The sequence below is a fragment of the Poecilia reticulata genome, chromosome 6 (assembly GCF_904066995.2).
Source record: "Poecilia reticulata chromosome 6, P_reticulata-male-v2, whole genome shotgun sequence".
In the NCBI taxonomy this organism is placed as follows: Eukaryota; Metazoa; Chordata; class Actinopteri; order Cyprinodontiformes; family Poeciliidae; genus Poecilia; species Poecilia reticulata.
Window position 1 is genome coordinate 21,163,525 of NC_088835.1, and position 19,002 is coordinate 21,182,526.

A 19,002-nucleotide genomic window follows, 5' to 3' on the forward strand; every position below is an offset into this window, starting at 1 on the left:
TTTGGGATTGAGCATTTGCAGAAATCCAAAATCCCCACCCTGCAAGAGAGGTCTAATGACAAAACTCTAACTTAAGTTTGGGTCTAAACACAGTAAACCACAACAGTTTTAATAGTTTAATAAAACTAATATTACAGAGATTTTATTCAAATTGAACACTTCTGCTTTCAGAGCAGAACTCCTACCTCAAAAAAAATTAAAATGATGGAAAGGATATTCTCCAAAATCAAAGATCTGCAGGTGTCAACTTTTTCCGAACAAAATCTTTTGAGCACATTTGTACAATGAGTTAAGAGTCTTATCTTTTAATTCAGCATAACGTTCAAGTGACAAAGTATGGCTCCAATTTTAGTGATGACTGAAATATAAAACAGCAATATCCATCCATCCATCCATCCATCCATTTTCTTACACCCTTGTCCCTCAGTGGGGTCAGGAGGGGCTGGTGCCTATCTCCAGCTAGCGTACCAGGCGAGAGGCGGGGTCACCCTGGACAGGTCGCCAGTCTGTCGCAGGGCAACACAGAGACACACAGGACAGACAACCATGCACACACACACTCACACCTAGGGGCAATTTGGAGAGGCCAATTAACCTGATAGTCATGTTTTTGGACTGTGGGAGGAAACCGGAGAACCCGGACAAAACCCACGCATGCACAGGGAGAACATGCAAACTCCATGCAGAAAGACCGGGGCTCGGAATCGAACCCAGAACCTTCTTGCGGCAAGGCAACAGCTCTACCAACTGCGCCACTGTGCAGCCTAAAACAGCAATAATCATTCACTATTTTATGAATTCATAGATTTAGTTTGTCTGTTTAGAAGCTTGAGGTAATCCAATGACATTGAACTGTGATAACTACATATTTTTCGGAAGTTATCAATCATTAACTATATTTGGAACAGAAAACACTAGGAGCATACACTATAATCAATTAGATGACAAAACTTGCCTTATCTTAATGTCCTTTTAGAGTAAATATAAATACATAAAGTACATAAAGTATATACAAATATATAAAGTAAATATAAATACTACAATCGTGTGGGTTTTTCAATAAGTTTAACAACATTTTGTCAGCAGACTATTTTCTCAAACTTAGCTGTCTGCCTAACCTCAGCTTTCAGCATCAATATCGTTCCTGCTGTCTGAACTTGAGTGAGCTCAGTGCTAATCTCCAAAAAGCACTTTAATCTCCATGTGCAAACAAGCAGCTTTAGCAGCGAGGCCAACCTCTGGCCACACTGACCCCTCACTCCAAACGCTCACAACTCAATCAACTAAAATGAATGCTGCTAATCCAGGATCTGTCTGCAGATTTCTTAGCAGAGACTGAAGGTTGTCTTAACTTTCAGAACTAACAGAGGACAGTGGATGTATCAAAGTACAGACTGGAAACTGTAACAGAGTGGGAGTTAGTCCTTTTTGCAGTAGTTATTTCCAGACTTTTAAAAAAAGCCTAAATGAGATTACTGCCATCGAGGTCTCTTTTTGTCCCTTCTGTTTCTGTGCAGGAGTTCAGTCACTTTAGTTTTGACTCAGTTTTGCTCTAAACTGTAATAGAACAACATGAAAGCACTTTGCAAGCATGACCTGAATTTTAAAAGCATGACTCTATTTCTATGTCAATAAACTACTGAACTAATTCCTCAAGTGTCCTTTTTTTTTGAGAGCCACTTTTGCTCGGTGTTAGATTTTGCAGAGCTGTTCAATCGGTCATTCTAAAATAGAAAGAGTGTGGCAGAACTTCAGACCTCCCTATTGCTGTTCACCTAAAGTGAAAACCCACTTGAGGTCAATCAGCAAAACAGTCAAGAGTGGTCTGGTAACTTTGGGGGAGCTGCACATTATTGCACACGCGCTTCTGGTCTTTATGGAAGGATTACGTGTTTTATTATTTAAAGAATTTATAAATGATTTCCCTATGCTGTTTGCCTCAATCAACATAGCAAGAGCAGAACTTTTTGACCTACACATTAAATGCTATGCGAGACTAAAAGCTAAGACTGCGCACCATCCGGGAGACAACACCCCCCAGGAAACACAGAGATGGAAGCATGATGCTGAGGGGATGCTTTTCAGAGACTAACGTCAGCTTTCAGCATCAATATCGTCTCTGACCAACAGAGAAGTTGGTCACCGTTGATGTCCAACAGAGCAATCCCAGAAGAAAACGTGTTAGAGGTTACTAAAGACCCTTCAGGATAGCAACAAATATTAACACACAATCAGAGCATAAATGGAAAATTTTGAATAAATTATTTATTATTTGCAAGACAATAAAGTAAAGAATTCTGTCATCTCACAGAGACTTTGCAGGTCTATCTGTCTGCATACATAAGTTCTTCTCTCTGGGTCTAGAGTATGAATGGGTGAGTGTCTGTGTGAATTTGTGCTGGTCTGCGTGTGTGTCTGTGTGTGTGTCTTGGCCCTGTGTTGGAGTGGTGACCTGTCCTCAATGCAGCCTATCTGTGTCTGCAGGGAAAGGCTCCAGCTCACTATGACCCCCACAAACAGAACATTTTTATCAGGAGCAGGTAAAACACAAAATTCATGGAAACTTCAAATATTTGCTGTATGCACATCTGATCTGACCCCCGAGCAAAGGAGAAGAGCACCAACAGGTGTGTCCATGTAGATTACATCAATTAACCATGGCAACGTTCCTCACACCTGTTTAAGCATTTTTTCGTTTTAGCGTCTGAGCTGCTGGAAACTGCTGGTGACCAAAATGGACTGGAGCCAAAAAGGATGTTTGCGGTCCTTGACTGTAAGGAGCAGACAACAAACTACAAACACAGTGTTTAAACACAGTACCTCCTGTCTGAACTATTCAGTCCACGTTATCTCTGTGCATATCGCGTTTAAAACAGCTGACCAAGATAACGAGGACCTCCGATACAGAGAAATGTCGTCAGGGCTCTCTCTGTGCGTAACTGGGTCAATACCCAGAAATTAAACACCTTTAGAAAAGAAGAGGCCCTGTGTCGCCTCAGTCAATTTTTTTATTATATTTGACTGCAGACTGAGCAGATTCTGATAAGCAGACTCTACTCAACTGATTCAAAAGAAGAATCAAAACAATGATATCAATACAACTCATATGTACATCCAAAAATTGCTGATTCATTCCACATCTGTCCAAACATGTACTCTGCTGATTCTTCAAAAAAAAAAAAAGCAACAAAAAAAAAACTTCTTGTTACGGACACTGTGTTGAACACACACAAACAAGGCCAACGTTCAACACACAAGGTACCCCATGAGGTAAGGGGTGGTTAAATTGTTACTGGACATGGGTGTACACTTCATGCAGGTTTTATAAAGAAATTGATAGGTCAGACACTTTGCAGTCGGAACCAGGAGGATATATATGAGCGAGAAGGCGAGTCTCCAGAGGACCAGCACACCTGAACACATCTGCTGTGATTACTGCTCATCCATCAGTCATGAGGGTGGTCAACATTGTAAGTATTATTTTTTATGTATCTACAAACACCTTCTGGAATAGTTATGGGCTAAAAAATGATCTATTTGTTATTTTACATGTAGGGACCGGATCCGTCTCTGGCATATCGGCCAAACTTAGAAAACTCCAAGGAGAAAGAAGAATACAGAAACTTTGTGGTGAGTCTGAGCTTTTATTTAGCTAATAACGACTATTTATCCATCCATTTGGTTTATAATTGTAATGTCACAGGGACAGCTGTTTAATAACACATTAAAAAATATTACATTTCTTGCTATGTAGTAATATATTTGGATCATTGGCTGTGCATAGAAAGTAAATACATTAGTAAGTTAGGTTAAAACACAGAATTATGTTGAAGCAGATCCATTTGAGAATTCTGTAATACACATTATTGTTCAAAACCAAAAATCCAACTAGCATTTTTTTTATGAAGAAGTGAGAAAATATGGAATCAAAGACCCTTTTAAAGATTATCTTTAAATTTAATCTAAGATATGGAAAGTATTACAAAAATAAGAAAGCGCCGATGCAGCTTTTTATATTTAAAAAACAAAGTTTGCAGTATGTCCCGTACTACACTTGAGCTACAAATAATATTTTTGTTGGTGCCAAAGCATTCAAATTTATTTAAACTGAAAATCTGCAACAGACGTTCAATAAAACAGACACAAACAGTGCAGATTAAAAGTTTGCCTTTCATAGATGTCCAGAGAGAATCGATGTGAAATTCGTAGGTGTTTAAATTATGGGATCTAAATTAAGGAATAGTTTAGCAATTAGTTAAAAAATAGAAAAAAACACATTAAAGATTTTATAAATATGGTTTGAAACTGTCAGCTACTGGTAAGGTTCATACATCATTGTGAAATTGTTTAATTTTCTTAAACCTCCTGTTGAATATTATATTGTTGTGAAGTATAAACATAAAAATGTCCATTCGTTCAAGAAATTTACCCAAGTATTTTTTAAAAAAATCTAAGAAATTACCTTTCTCATAAAACATATAGGTACGTGTATTTTAATACTTTTCTGATTTCTGACAAAACAAAATTTTCTATTGATGATGAGTTTTCAGTTTACCTGTCGATGCAAATGTTAAAACAATAATATTACATTACTTAATAAAATTGCCTAATGTGTCAAGGAGGAACTTCTCTTTTCTCCAGACTCTCCAATCCCTGATATTGCAATGGATGATGGTGCAATGGTGTTGTGAACCGTACTGAGGAATTGTTTCCTTTCTTTTCAGGATGGGAGTCTCTTTAACAGAGTCTTTAAAACATACAGTGTGATGCACACCAACCAGACGGTGGACTTCGTCCAGCAAAAGGTGGAACAAACAGGGGCAAACAGCAACAATTAATTTTTCAGTTGCTTTTTATTTCAAGCTCTTACTTTGTTTCAGCAGCGTTTCCTGCAAGTTACAAACCTAGATATAGATATAAAAATAAAAGCCTTACCGGTAGTCAAACTGCACCCTCTGCAGCACGCTCAATGGACCCACTGCAACCACTCTCAGATGAGAATGATGGACGCCATCATGTCTCTGGACCAGCTGGTGGACGAGTCTGATCCAGACGTCGACTTTCCCAACTCCTTCCACGCCTTCCAGACTGCCGAGGGCATCCGCAAAGAACATCCAGATGAAGGTACCTTCTAAAGCTGACGGAAAACAATCACACCTTGTAGACCAGTACAAAGCTTACAGATTGCCCCGTATCACCTCAGACTGGTTCCAGCTAGTGGGGCTGATCCATGATGTCGGGAAAATCTTGGCCCTGTGGGATGAGCCGCAGGTATGACACAGAGTGTTTTGACTATATCACTTTAAAATATATTGTGATTTGTATATTTACTTCAATCAAACTTGCTGTGTAGGTAAATTGGAGTTTATTTGAATTCATAAGTTAATAAAAAAAAAAAAAGTTCTCCACATTTTGTCACATTACAACCCCAAACTTCCCTGTATTTCAACAGAGGTTTTTTGTGATGGATGATCATAAAGTGTAAGGAAACTGAAACATTGGAGGAATAACAAAACTTATTTTCAAAGTTTTATTGCAAATAAAAAAAAAGCTCCCTTTAACTAAATATCCCTTAAAACCCAATTCAATTGCTTTCAAAAGTCAACTAATTGGTAAAAGGAGCCCCCATGCTAATCAGAGTATAAACACAGCTGTTAGTGAAGACCTCCGAGGTTTATTAGAACACACCAGTGAACACACAGCAAAATGAAGACGAAGAAACACGGCACTCAGGTTTGGGATAATGTTGTGGAGAAGACCAAGGCAGAGTTAGGGTAACCAAGTCTTTGACATTTCACAAAACATTTTTCAGTCCAACATCATAAAATGAAGACATAATTATGTACTACTTTCGTATAAAATGTCGAACACCACATGAAAAGCTTGGGGTCTAAATTAGAATTAAAAAAAAGAAAAAAAGTCAGTACTGTACAGCAGAGTAAATATTCATCCTTATTGAGCATACACATTGAGTAAATCATTTTGCGGCGTGTGTGTGTGTGTTTTAGTGGGCTGTAGTAGGAGACACATTCCCTGTGGGCTGCAAGTTTCAAGACTCCATAGTGTTCAGAGACAGCACCTTCCAGGACAACCCAGACCAGAAAAACACAAAATACAAGTAAGTTTTCTCAGCTTAAATTCTCACTGCTTAAATAGAAATTAAATATGTCAATATTTTATTTTTCAGATTAAATATAAACAGTACAATCACATGACATGATCAATGGTATTTTCCAGTACAAATATGTGAATTGTGTGATTGTCAACTGGGTCATTGTTAGAATAATAGCAATAATTAACCAGAGGTGGTTCTTGCATTATAGAAGTTGTGAGTAAACCAGAATCGGGAAACAAAACAAAATTGAATGGACACTGGTGTATACTGTGGACAATACACTTCACACACTCATCACAGGAGAAACTGTGACATCCACTTAGAAACACAAAATAGCACTAAGACTGAGGGAGAGTGGAGGAAATGGGATTCAGCATCAGTTTTTTGTTTTTTTTCCCCTTAGGACTGAATACGGGATCTATGAACCCAACTGTGGCCTTGACAAAGTGCTGATGTCCTGGGGCCATGACGGTAAGAAGAGTCATCGTAGTTGCCCTAATAAAACACTTTACCGAATCAGTAACTGTTTTTTAAGCTAGTAATATTTGATGATGCTTTCTGTTCCATTTCCAAAACAGCAGCTGTAGCTGGGAGCAAGTTTTTTTTTTTTTTTATATAAAACTACATTGCTGGGATGAAAATATTAAAAGTTCTCATCCTCACTGTATCTAGACATAGCTTACTGTCTGGGGTCAAACTTTAGAAATGCCAAGTGTGAAGTGAAATATAAATTATGTTTCTGCGTTTACATTGTTCTTTGTTCCTTCAGAGTATCTCTACAGAGTCATAAAGTTCAACAACTGCTCCATCCCAGAGGAGGTGTGTGAATCATTAAATGAAGCGATCGCCCCCGCAGTTGGCAGACAGATTGGGGTTTAAATCAATTTCAAGGTCTTGACTGATAGTAATGCTTTTTTTTGTGTTTGTCCACAGGGGCTGTACATGATTCGATTCCATTCCTTTTACCCCTGGCACTCTCACGGAGATTACACCCACCTGTGCAACGACAAAGACCTGCAGATGCTGCCCTGGGTCAAAGAGTTCAAGTGGGTATATTCCTCTTTCAGAAACACCCTCTCATTTCATTAATAGAGGATTTGACTAGTAAGATCTAACTCTGAATTCTGTGTCTCTGCAGCAAATTCGATCTGTATACAAAAACCACAGATTTGCCCAACGTAGATGAGCTGAGGCCTTACTACCAGTCTCTGATCGACAAATACTGTCCCGGAGTGCTGCAGTGGTGAACCAGCAGCAGCACAGACATCAGACATCAGCTACATGACTATAAAATGTAAATATGAATGATTCAATGTTTTATCAACACTTAAGCTGGACTTAGTGCTTTTTTTTTGTCATCACCTTTTGCTTCTGGAAACTTCCATCTCTGCAACATGGTTCTTCAAGTCTCACATAATGCTTGAAATTATAGATGCATGTACAAACCTTTTTTTTTGTTTTATTGTAAAAAAAAAAAAAAATCTATATAAAAACTACTGCAATGTCTCCTGTGGCGTTTCATTTCTAATAATACCCAAGCATTTACAAAAAGCAAAAAGTGCTGGTCATGATTCAGTACACAGAGAAAGACAGAGTAGTGAGTGCAAAAATACAGAAAACAGCAGTGATATACATTTACTCCCTTGAAAAAACCTGAGCTCAATACTTTGAATTCCATTTTCTGGTTTCAGCAACCAAGAATATTTTTCTTTCTTTCTTAGAAATATCATTGAAGTAAAGCAAAAGCAGAAGAAACTGTGGCTGATGAGGAAGCAGAAATGTCCTCTGGCTTTTTTATTTTAAGGCAGGTGGTGATCAAAGTCTGAAACTTCTCTAAAAACCTTCGTCATGACTCTCACCTTTCTTCACCAACTCTTCCCTTCCTCATCATCATTCTCACTGACTGCCTTTTGTTCATTTTCCTCTTCACCTTCAGTGTTCTTTTCACTCTCATCCTCCTCTGCCTGTTTTTCCTCTGAATGATCTGACAAGCTTTCATCTCCACCCTCGTTGGGATCGTCCACCTTCTCAGCCGCCTTATCGGTGACTGCAGTCTGCTCGGCAGGCCTGTTCTTGCTGCGCAAACCCTGGAGCAGACAGAAGGTGGCGCTACAGGCAATGAGAGTCCAGATGAGTGTGTGGGCGGGAACGCCTCTGACCTGAGCGCGCACCCACCTCACCGCTTGGGCAGCAGCGGTGTTGGAAACCCGACGTGAAGCCGATTTGTCCTGCAGAACATAAAAAAAAAAAAAAAGAAAATCCCTAAAAATTAGCCTCAACTTCAAAGGCTTTTGTGTTTTCTGTAAACTAGTAAGGAGGAAAACAATTAATAGACTTGCAGTGAATTGTCAATTGATGGTTTACTAAATTAAAGTTAGTTCCGATTGACAAAAAAATAAGATCCATCTGAACCTTCTTTCAGTGTAGTAGTGTGGGTGCTGTCCAGAAGATGGCGCCAAAAACAAAACAACAAAAAAGATGAACATGTTGAAAATCCAAGGTAAGTCTAACATCTATTAAACAAAAACAAAAAACACTTGCACAGAAATAAATCAGACAGGCACTTTTAACACACACACACAGATCTCAACATAGACAAAATGACTGAGAGCAGTAGCAGTGAAAAGGGTTTTGTCATTTTATTATTTATTAACTAATAAATATTTGCCATCATAGTTTGTCATTCTTCAGTGATCGTAACCATTTATGGACAGATTTACCTTTAGTCCAAACTGGGTGAGCATGCCCTCCAAGAAGGTGTTGCCCAAGTGCACTCTGGGATAGAACTCCTCATCATAGACCCTCCTCCACCAGCGCTCTGGAAAAGATCTGCATGGATCCAAACATGGATCAATCTTCATTATTCTGATTTACACGCGTGAGGCAAAGATTAAGTTTCTGATTTCCTATTGTTTTTCACACAAAAGACTTATCAAAACAAGTCTTGATTTACAATTCAAGCTTTTGCACTTTCAGACACGACATTTATGCAAAATATCAGAGGAAAATAAGGTGTTTTTTTTAAGATTTCTACAATTGTGCAATCAAAAAACTGAGAAATAAATTGCAAAAGGCTTATAAAATTACAACCACAAATGTCAATGTATGTCATTGTGATTTTATGTGAAAAACCAGCACAACTCATGAATAAAGGAGCTGAATTCAAATTGGGACAGTTTTTGAATTGTTCAAGTCAAAAATGTCCTACCTTTCTAACATCAACTTCCCAGTCATTTAAGTCCGTTGCATTAAAAAAAAAAACTGTTATTTCTGCTGCAGGTAGGGTTTACATAAGGATCCAGAAACTATAAAATGGGGATATGGCGCAAGGAAGAAACAAAAACAATAAGGAATAAAGTCTGGAATTAAGTCAGATCTGGAAACTACTGAAAATTCCCAAACTTGCGAAAATACTTGGAAAACATTTTTCATTTTTATTTCGCTTCCCATTGATGTGCTATACTTTGTGTTGGTCTATCACATGAAATCCAGATTAAAATCCCGAGTTATGGTGACAGACTTAAAAAAAAAAAAAAGAAGTTTGTCACTATAACTTAGAAAATGGGAAAAGGTTCAAGGAGTTTAATTAGTGCTGTAAGAAGCTGCACATCAAAATGTGGCTGTAATGTTTCATTGCTGGTGGAGAAACGGTGAGCACTGACCCATCGGCCTTTGGTTCAGTAAACCAGTATCTGTAGCGGTGAGCTCGCAGGTAGGTAGGCGGCTCCTCGTGAAATGGATACTTGGATACATCCGTCTGGATCAGTTCAATCACTGCAGGAGCAAAATGAAAACTTTAAGAACCATTTGTTCCTTGTTAAATAAAAAAAAAGTCTGATTTAATCTTGGCTTTAGAGGGAATTCAACACAATTTCAGGAAGACAACGGCTTCATCTTTCTGTGGATTCATGCTTTCATTCCCTGATTCCCTGATTTCTTTCAGAGAATGAAAACTACGGCATGGGAAAGTAGATACAGATCTGACCCGGTTTAAAAAAAAAAAAAAAAAAAAAAAAAAACTGCTCCATTTATTTCAGTTTTCATTTGTCAAAAACTCAAAAGGGTTTTGCACCTTCTCTTTTGCCTTGCAGGAGTCGGTACATCAGACTAGTGAACCACGGACTCTGGGTTTGAGGCCCCAAAGCTGCAAACCACATCTGCCAGTCCAAGCGAGGCTGATGTGGCGTCACCACAGGGGGAGACGCACTGACGTTCCCCGGCTTGTACATGAACTCAATTTCCTGCGAGGACAAATCAGAATCATTTAAACAACTCGCATACTGCGAACAGATATAGCTTAAACCGTCACCTCACCGTCCATGTGTTCCCATCGCTGCTCCCTTCAATGACCACCTCTGGCCTCCCACCCACTCCAGTCATCCTTCTGAACAAGCCGTAGGAGTTGACTAGCTGGTAGCGATCCACCAGTCCGTGCGCCTGACGCACCCCCGGCCACAACCTGGAGTGAGAGTCATACTCTACGTAGCTAAAAGGCACCTGAAAAAATAAAAAAAAAAGGTAGAGAAAACTACAGTGAGATTTGTAAACCATCCATCTTGCAACTCTTGATTTTCCAGCACCCACCAGACTGACTGCAAACATCGACGCAGCAGCAGCGGCAAACACCGTCCACTGGATCATCCCCCAAAAGCGCTTCAGGAAGCCAGAGATGCACGCACACCTGCACGTGAATTCACATTAAAGTAGGATGAACAACTTGAATAACACGGATCCAAAAACGGAGAACACGCTACACACCGGAACATGGATGCGACCAACTCCCAGGTGAGCGAGAGGACACCGATCCAGATGCAGGGGATGGTGACGGTCTTCAGAAACTGGTTAAACTGGTGGTATGTGAATGCTGCAAACGTCAAATGAATACCAAAGCAATGAAGTGCAAATCTTTCCAAACGTTTCTTGGAAACTGAAGCAGAGCTACCGACCTGTGCGCGATGAGACGGCGTTCTTGGCTGAATCCACCTGCAGGTCAAAGCAGATAATTGTTCCGAAGATCGTGAGAGCAAAAACTAGCAGCTCCACCAAGCGAGAAAGCCACAGCAACAGCTTAGAGTCTATGGAGAGAAAAAATAAACAAATAAGTAGAATTAATGTGTTTCTGCAAACAAGATGCTTTTTACAATTTCTGATCATCTTTTGGGGGGGGGGGAGAGGTTGTCAAAAGTTGATTTAATACCAAGTCTTATCTGTAGGTTTGACAAATCTTTAATGAAATCAGCATCCAATTTTTGGAGTTTGGTACTGAATAATATGTCCCGTTATTGGCATCTGGAACAAAATAAGTTCAATTGTTGGACGGGTTTATTCTACACCAGGGTTTCCTACAGTGTATTATAAGCCTGATGAGCCACCAGGCTTTACTTGCGCCCCCACCAGGTTTAGCATTGTTTATTTATTTATAATACAACTCTTTTCTAAATATAGCTTTTTTGAAGACTTTATGGTTGGTGTTTAGGTATTAATCTTCTTGATAGTGACGCATAACTATCAAGTCATATTTACAAATTTTCTGTCAACTTTTATCATTTTTTAACTCAAAATCATGACGGGCAGCTGGATGACTGCCCTAACGCCCCTAACACCAGGCACAGCAAGTTTTCTGGGGGAATGTTAAATCAGGAACTGACAGCAACCCTGTGTAGTCTTCAGTGAGTTAATATGTCAAAAACAAAAAAATGATGGGTAGAATGTCACAATTTAGATGTTTTGAACCAAATCAAATATATGTACATTAATGTTAAGTCCCCTACATTTATTAGCCATTATTAGATTTTTGATTTTTAGGACACAGAGAAAAAAAAAAAAGTGTAGAAAGCCAAACACTTTGCCATGCTTAATTTTTCCATCCTTATACAGAAGTAAAAATGGGTTAGCCTAAAATAAGTTTGTTCTCAATTAATTTAGCTATTTTTAAAGCTAAATAGGCTGTTAATTCAAATTCAATGTCCAGTTATAAACAGTACTTCCTCCCTACTTTTCAATCATGATCATTGCTCTTCCTAAACATGAATACATGTTTGTACAGACATACTTTTGCATGTGTACTGAACATGGCGTAACAACAATAATTTAAACATTTATCTTTTTTTTTGCATAGTGGTGATAAAAAGCAATCTAACGAAAGCAAAGTTCATTCCGAACTCACCTTATGTTATCCCTGTCTAAAAATTGAAAACTTAATTACGGATTTTCAAGTCTAATACATAATCCACCAAGAAATTCTTTCTTTCTTTCTTTCTTTCTTTCAAAATTGTTCCACATCTACTCAAAGTGTAAACAATAAAATCTGCTTTGCAGGTTAGCCATGGCAGGAAACAAGTGAATTGCTAGCATGTACCGTTGTTCTCGTCTCCAGACTTGTCTGCTTTGCGGAGCCAGAAGTTGACGTGGCGGTCATCCAGAAGGGACAGACAGAGGGCCACCGTCAGCAGATTGAAAAAGTTGTAATTACCGGACAAAATGATGAGCACCTGAAGAAGCAACTACACAGAGAAAAAAAACAATCCAATTTACAAACAAAACTGGGTTTTTAATAGAAACGCATTGAGAAATCAGCTTGTGATCGGAACTGGCCAATTTTCAGCAAAAAGAAATTAAAAAAAAAATAGAATATTTGCCTTATTAGTAAATGAACAACTAATAAGGCACTGACAACAACACCCTTTGGTGTGGAAGTTTTGACTGAGTGAAGAAGGTCCAATGTTGGCCATTTGCTGTGTAACTGAGCTAAAAAAAATGCAAAAGCTAAACCTTGCCTTAAAGGAAATCAAAGTTTCTATGGAGGAATATCAGATGTTCATTCAGGCTGGAACAATTAGACTTTAGCATTAACAAAGACTGGAACAAAAGTAGTCAATCAATGAATATCTGGAATCTCAGAAAGCATTTGAGAATGCCATTTCAAACTTCTCTTCTCACCTGCATATAAAAGGCGGCAAGTCGCAGCCGTCGCAAAGGACTGAAGAAGAGAAACGGTACAGGGATTTCTATTACGAATGTTCCCACTACGCTGAGCTTCTGCCACCAGACCGGCAACTGGTGGGCAAACCAGGCCAGTGGAGTAGGGATGCACTGGGTTTCATAATGATATGTCAGAGCTGTTCAACACAGACACGAGGAACATAAGCCATCAGACAGATTTTCCAACGAAATCCGGTAGCACCTGCAGCGTTTTGTGCAAACACTCGTACCTGTGAGGCCCCACCACGTGGGGCAACGTGAGGTGAGCTTCACCACTCCAGAGGCAAACATCAGCCTGAAGAGGAGCCAGCGAATCAGCCAGAAGGTCACAGGATCGTGCTCTCTGACCGCTCGAGATCCCCTGATTAATGTCAGGGGAGCCACGAGGATACAGAGGAACCCGGTCTCAAGCAGCAAGTTGTCCCTGCAGGGAAAAAAATTTTAATAAAAAGGAAGCAGGAAGTTGCAGAAAAAGACTAGAGGATCTCATCATGAGTGAGTCATCTGCAGTTCTGCTGCACAGCAGCAAAGCCAAACATCACTATGATGACAAAGCAGCGTCTGTCTGTTTGTAGAGACTGTGTGAAAATGAAAACTGAACTGGCCTGCAAATCTTGATGTGAGGTAACGCTTGTGCATTACAATCACAAGCTTCAACATATTAGAAATGTGAAACGTGTGGCATGATGCATTTTTATTTGGGGTCCTAATTAAAAGCCACTGAAACAGCATATTTTTTGCATACATACAAAATGCTCTGTGTGGAGAAGTACCAACACAGACCTTAACTTTTTTTAACCTCAAACAAGGACAGGAAAGCAGGTCAGAGTTAAAGGGAGGAATGAAGGAACTCAGTGCAGGTCAATACAGGAAGAAAACCTGCTAGAGGTTGCAAAACACTTGAACGTGGAGCAGAGGTTCATCAAACATCAAGATAGATCCAGAACTGGAAAGCATATTTGATAAGAGCATGTGTTTGTCAGATCGGCTTAGTCAAAGTCCAGATCCATATTTATTTGAGAATTTCTGGGGAGACTTGAAAAGTAATAATCAGATAATTCCACATCCAATCTGACAGAGTTTGAAAAAACATGAATCCTTTTCCTTCATCATCCATCTCTGATTTGTGCTCAATTTGTGGTTGTATCAAAAACACTTACCACTGGAAGTAAAGGAACACCTGGCCTACCTGTAATAGGGAAACACTTTTAGGCAAATAAAAAGAAAACATACTGTGTCATAGAAAAGAGGAAAGGAGACGAAGGCCATCGCAAACTCACATGGTACATAGACAAGTACAAGGCCCAGAGGCAGAAGAAGACCAGGCTGTCCCTCAGAGACTCCAGCAGCGTGGCTGCCAGGCTCAGAGCGGCTCCGGTGAGGCACAGCAGCTCCATGGCCGTCTGGGTGTCCAGGCCCAGGTGGGGTCCCAGCCACAGCAGGGTGGGAGAGGTCAGCAGCTGTTCCAGCAGAGGCTTCCCAGTGTACCTCAGCTGCCAGCGGGCAGGGAGCAGCCCATCATTCCCATACAGACCTGGATACAAGGAACGTTAATTACTCTGGGATTAACTTTTCTATTGTCCATGTCAATGTGTGCAGATTTTGCATTTGAATTTGATATTTCAAACTCAATACATGCAAGTAAAGCATGCAGGTCTGCAATTAAGCTGAAACTGCATTATGGAACTTTCTGGAACTACATAATGTACATCATAATGTTTTAGTGAAAGTTGTGTTAACGTGCTTAAAAGACACATCCAGTATGTGGCCATATTGTCTAGCAGGTTGGATTTCTCTCTGCAGCTCATAAAGTTAGCTCAGTACGCAGAACAGCAGAAGTTTCCTTCACCACGTAAACGCAGCAGCACAGGGAGCCTCAGCTAGAAGTTTTTTCAGCTAACAATGCTAACGCGGTGCATGGAGCAGAGGGAGAAAGATGGCTTCGTTCAGTCTCACCTGGTATCTGAACGTAGAGGGAAACAAAAGCTACCATGTAGATGAGCGCCATGCACCAGAGGAACAGGCGCCGAGGTAGGATAGTTTCCCCCATGTCTGACCACCGGCCACCGAGGTTCTTTTCTCCACATACGCCGCTTGTCTCTGTGCAGCAGGAAGGAAGCTGCAAGCGGGGATTTGACGAGCGGGAGACACGTATTAAACGGGAAAAGTTTCTGAAATCACCTGAGCGGCCACAAGGTGTCGCTGCTGCTCCTTTCAAACACACGTTGCGTTTAAGTACCCCTGTGTAAAATCTGTAACCAATGTTCACACCCTGTGCGTCCCTTTGGAAATATTATTTGATGTTAGAATGTGGTTTATTACTTACTTTTCATAAGCTTTTCAAAAACAGTAACAGAGGACTGCAGCAGACGTCTAGGAATCTTCATTTAGTATAAATGTAGAGCGTGAAAAAACAACAGAACATGTAAAAAGAAAAAAATCAGTAATGTATTCAAAATGTATGTGTAAAATCCAAAATATTTTTGTGGTTAAAGTGAATACTATTTTATACACTTTTACAATGCCTTTTAGTCCAAATGGGCGGTTTCTCTGTCAGGTCACTCTGAAAGTATGTGCTTCACACAGAAAGGTTAATAGTGGCCAACCACCTCCAGCCTCCATTTCCTGTGTAAACAGTCATCAACTTCTCTGTAAATAGCAACCCAATGCAAAAGTTCACAGATAGATTTGAGCTTGAGCTATTTTGCAAAGAGACAACATTCACACGTAGGTATATGTTTTTAATAAATGACTCATGGTGGTATTTGCTAATATTCAACACTTTGGAGATGGAGCAGCTTGTTAACAAATTAAGCATTTTCCAGAGGAATGAAGTCTATTTTGACAATGTGTAATGCAAAGCTAGTAGAAAAATGCATCAAAAAAAATTTCAGTTAACTGGAGTAAAAGCAACTTACAAAGCATTAAGACTTGGAAGCAGAATCCAAAATCCATGCCCCGCCTTTCAGATTACCATCAGTCTTCCCTTCCTTTCGTCACATCCAAATAATGCTTGCAGTTATGTGACAAAATTTGCAAATGATGAATGGTAATAAAAACTATTGTAAAAACAATATATCTTAAGGAAAACAGACATTTGGTTTGACATTAGTTTATTGTGCAACTTACCAGGCAAGCATACAGATTCATGGCAATAAAGAGATGCTCTGCATGCTGCTAGTCCAATAGCAAAAGCATCCATGTATATACATTCAAGTTTTAGCCACAACACAGAAAAATGATCACAAAACTACTGATCACACAGACTGGAGTACCTTTAAATCTCTGACAGAGTGATTAAAATCAGCAATGCCCTGCACAGGCATCACAATTCATTCTTTGACGCTATAAAAATACAGAAAAACAAATCTGATTGTACACAGTATTTACAGAGTTTACTTTTAGGTGGCACCAACTCTAGAAGATGCTTATTCAGATGCCGGACAGATCAGCAGAGAGACTCTTGAAACGCCGAGGGCCAAAGCAGCGGCGATGAAGCTTGGCAACGTGAAATTTGACACAGGTGCTACACATAGAGAACATGATCTAAGATTTGCAAGCCTTATGCCTTAGTTAGATCCCAGAATTATTTTTTTAGTTTGAAAGTAATCCGGTAGATCCCAATTGCCCACTTTTTATTCACTCATCTTAATATAAATCCCAAATTGCCCACCCAGAAGGAAATGAACATCGTGCTTTCTTTGCTACCTGATTTTTACATTTGAAAATAAAGGAGAACTTAAAAATCACAAATTAGCCAACGGAACAGATTTCCCTCAAGGAAATTCTTATTCTACTAAAATATTTGCATATTACACCTTTAATCTAAACATATCTTTTAATTATTCAAAGTAACTTGCCCCATTCTAAACAACAACAACAACAAAATATGGTTTGTGACACTATCTTTTGACACTTGCTGAAGAAATAAAAATTAAAACAATACTGTGACAATTATTATCAATACCAGTAGAAATTTAGACAACATTAAAACTGGAGAACTTTCCCATGAAAACAGAACATGCTGCGGGTTTACTCTGCACGTTGGAAGTCTTGGCTAAAAATGCCTAATACAGGCTGGATTGCAGTTTCCTTAGAGGCAGAACTCTTTTTGAAATGGAGACACTTGACTTGCACGAGAAGCTACATAAAACACAGCAAGAATCTAACTGCATATACATGGCTTGCTTGTAAATGCTTGCATCCCTTTTAGCATGGCCACTGAAATTCAGTCTGTGGTTTGCAGACAGACAAATTAACTATAGCTGCCTCATGTGTGCAAAACAATAGGAGATGGCCGATACAGTGTTGCTGTGGTTGAATCCCAGTGCGGACGGCTTTAGTGAAAAGAAAAAGCTTCTAATTTAGACGCCCCTTTGGTTATTTTCAACAAATAAGAACCACATCAATTTCTTTTCAAACACGGAAAGACGTTGCGCATGTGTTTTCAGATAATACACTGTTTTCAGCACGTGTTTTTTATTCTCATTATCCTTATTATTATTATCATTTTATTAATAATATTATATCTACACACCTTTGGATCTTTGAGAATTTTAAGGCAAATATAAATTCACACAGATTTGGATGGCTAGACTTAAAGAGAGTGTGTTCACTCCGACAGCGTTTCCTGCTGGTGGAAATGGGATCAGCTGTCTCAGAGTCATGTCGCTCCATCAGCTGTACAACTCTGTCCGATATTAGTCATCGAGGTCATGGGCTCCTGGTCCGTCTCCCTGACGCAGATGACCGCGTCCCCGCTCACATTAATGAGGCACTGAGCCTAAAAAAAAAGAATGGATCAAACGTAGACTCAGCAATATACGGATGCAACTCAGAGAGGTATTTTATTCTGTAATCCAATTCAAATCGTAAAACCTACTGTCTGTACACACAGAGTGAGATATTTCATGTATCATTTTCTGTTTGGAAATTTTAATCTTTTTCCCAAAATACAAAAAATCTTAGGAAAAATGATCTACTGAAAACATTCTCATGTACTGTTGAGTACATGCATTCATTACTTTGTCAGGTCTCCCTATGCACTATTTACTGGATCAATGCAGTGTGGCATGAAGGAGACCAGTCTCTAGTAAGGAAGCCCAGTTTTAACCCCAGCGGCTTTCAACCCTCCAGCATCGTTGGGGCTGCTGTGTCTCTTCGACTGTGGGGTTTAGTTTAGGTCAGTTTGCTGGTCAATCAAGTGCAGTGACATCATGGTCATTAAAAGCAAGTCTGACTACCTTTACAGTGTGAGCAAGTCCCAAGTCCTAAATCTAAAATGAAATCTTTTAAATTTACCCCAAATTTTCTTCACAATCATCTCAAGGTTGCATCTATTTACATTTCTAGAACACGTCCTAATATGCTTGCATACAGCACTCTGAACAGCTGGCATGTATAAACTACGCTCTTCAGCATATAAGCAAAAAAAATAAAAAAATGCGCATGAGTGTCTTTGTGTGGGTACCTGGTTCTTATTGGGATTTTCCATTAAAACACAATCTTTCATGCTGTAGGACACCACTGCATTGCCACCCAGAGCTGCTACGTGGGCTCGAACCATCGCAAACACCTCTGCGATGAACGAATGGAGGAAACCGCTAACTCCACCTTCCTGCAGAAAAACAAGCACGTTTCATGCAACAAAAAGCACACCCAGTGGGCACAGGGCAGCGCAACGACCTCCTGCAGCGTCAACCACACCTCTCGTAGGGATGTGGTCTCTCTGATGAAGAACATGTTGATGATTCCAAGGTATTTAATGATTCTGGTCCCAGGGAGGAAAGAGAGGGGCGTCATCTTCACCATGGTCACAGAACTGCCCCCAAAGGAGCGGCTGGAGCGCAGCGATCGGGGGCGTCCCTCCGTCAGCGGACTGCAGTGCTCCAAAGACGAGACTGAAG

At 39.7% G+C, this 19,002-nt stretch overlaps 3 protein-coding genes across 22 annotated transcripts in view; 1 reads left to right on the forward strand and 2 right to left on the reverse strand.

Annotated features, from left to right (window-relative positions):
- Window positions 1-801: 801 nt before the first annotated feature.
- Window positions 802-7,621, forward strand: miox (myo-inositol oxygenase). Its single transcript, XM_008412438.3, has 10 exons — window positions 802-3,470; window positions 3,556-3,630; window positions 4,725-4,805; window positions 4,962-5,124; window positions 5,204-5,271; window positions 6,009-6,118; window positions 6,519-6,586; window positions 6,885-6,934; window positions 7,049-7,161; window positions 7,254-7,621. The coding sequence occupies exons 1-10, from the start codon at window positions 3,453-3,455 to the stop codon at window positions 7,360-7,362; spliced, it is 855 nt and encodes a 284-aa protein (XP_008410660.1). The 5' UTR covers window positions 802-3,452; the 3' UTR covers window positions 7,363-7,621.
- On the reverse strand, window positions 5,655-15,369 carry lmf2a (lipase maturation factor 2a). Its single transcript, XM_008412439.2, has 14 exons — window positions 15,053-15,369; window positions 14,377-14,630; window positions 14,257-14,285; window positions 13,327-13,520; window positions 13,055-13,233; window positions 12,474-12,618; window positions 11,062-11,190; window positions 10,874-10,979; window positions 10,700-10,796; window positions 10,430-10,612; window positions 10,188-10,356; window positions 9,778-9,889; window positions 8,836-8,944; window positions 5,655-8,343 (listed from the first exon to the last, which is right to left on the reverse strand). The coding sequence occupies exons 1-14, from the start codon at window positions 15,144-15,146 to the stop codon at window positions 7,981-7,983; spliced, it is 2,163 nt and encodes a 720-aa protein (XP_008410661.2). The 5' UTR covers window positions 15,147-15,369; the 3' UTR covers window positions 5,655-7,980.
- Window positions 15,370-16,192: 823 nt separating this feature from the next.
- c2cd5 (C2 calcium dependent domain containing 5) overlaps window positions 16,193-19,002 on the reverse strand; it is a 32,553-nt gene continuing 29,743 nt past the window's right edge. For all 20 annotated transcript variants that reach the window (XM_081608176.1, XM_081608175.1, XM_081608171.1 and 17 more), the window contains 3 exons: window positions 18,803-18,996; window positions 18,567-18,713; window positions 16,193-17,879 (listed from right to left, as the gene is read on the reverse strand). In XM_081608176.1, the coding sequence (XP_081464302.1) occupies window positions 17,760-17,879; window positions 18,567-18,713; window positions 18,803-18,996 (461 nt within the window). In that variant the 3' untranslated portion in view covers window positions 16,193-17,759. The remainder of the gene's footprint in view (window positions 17,880-18,566; window positions 18,714-18,802; window positions 18,997-19,002) is intronic.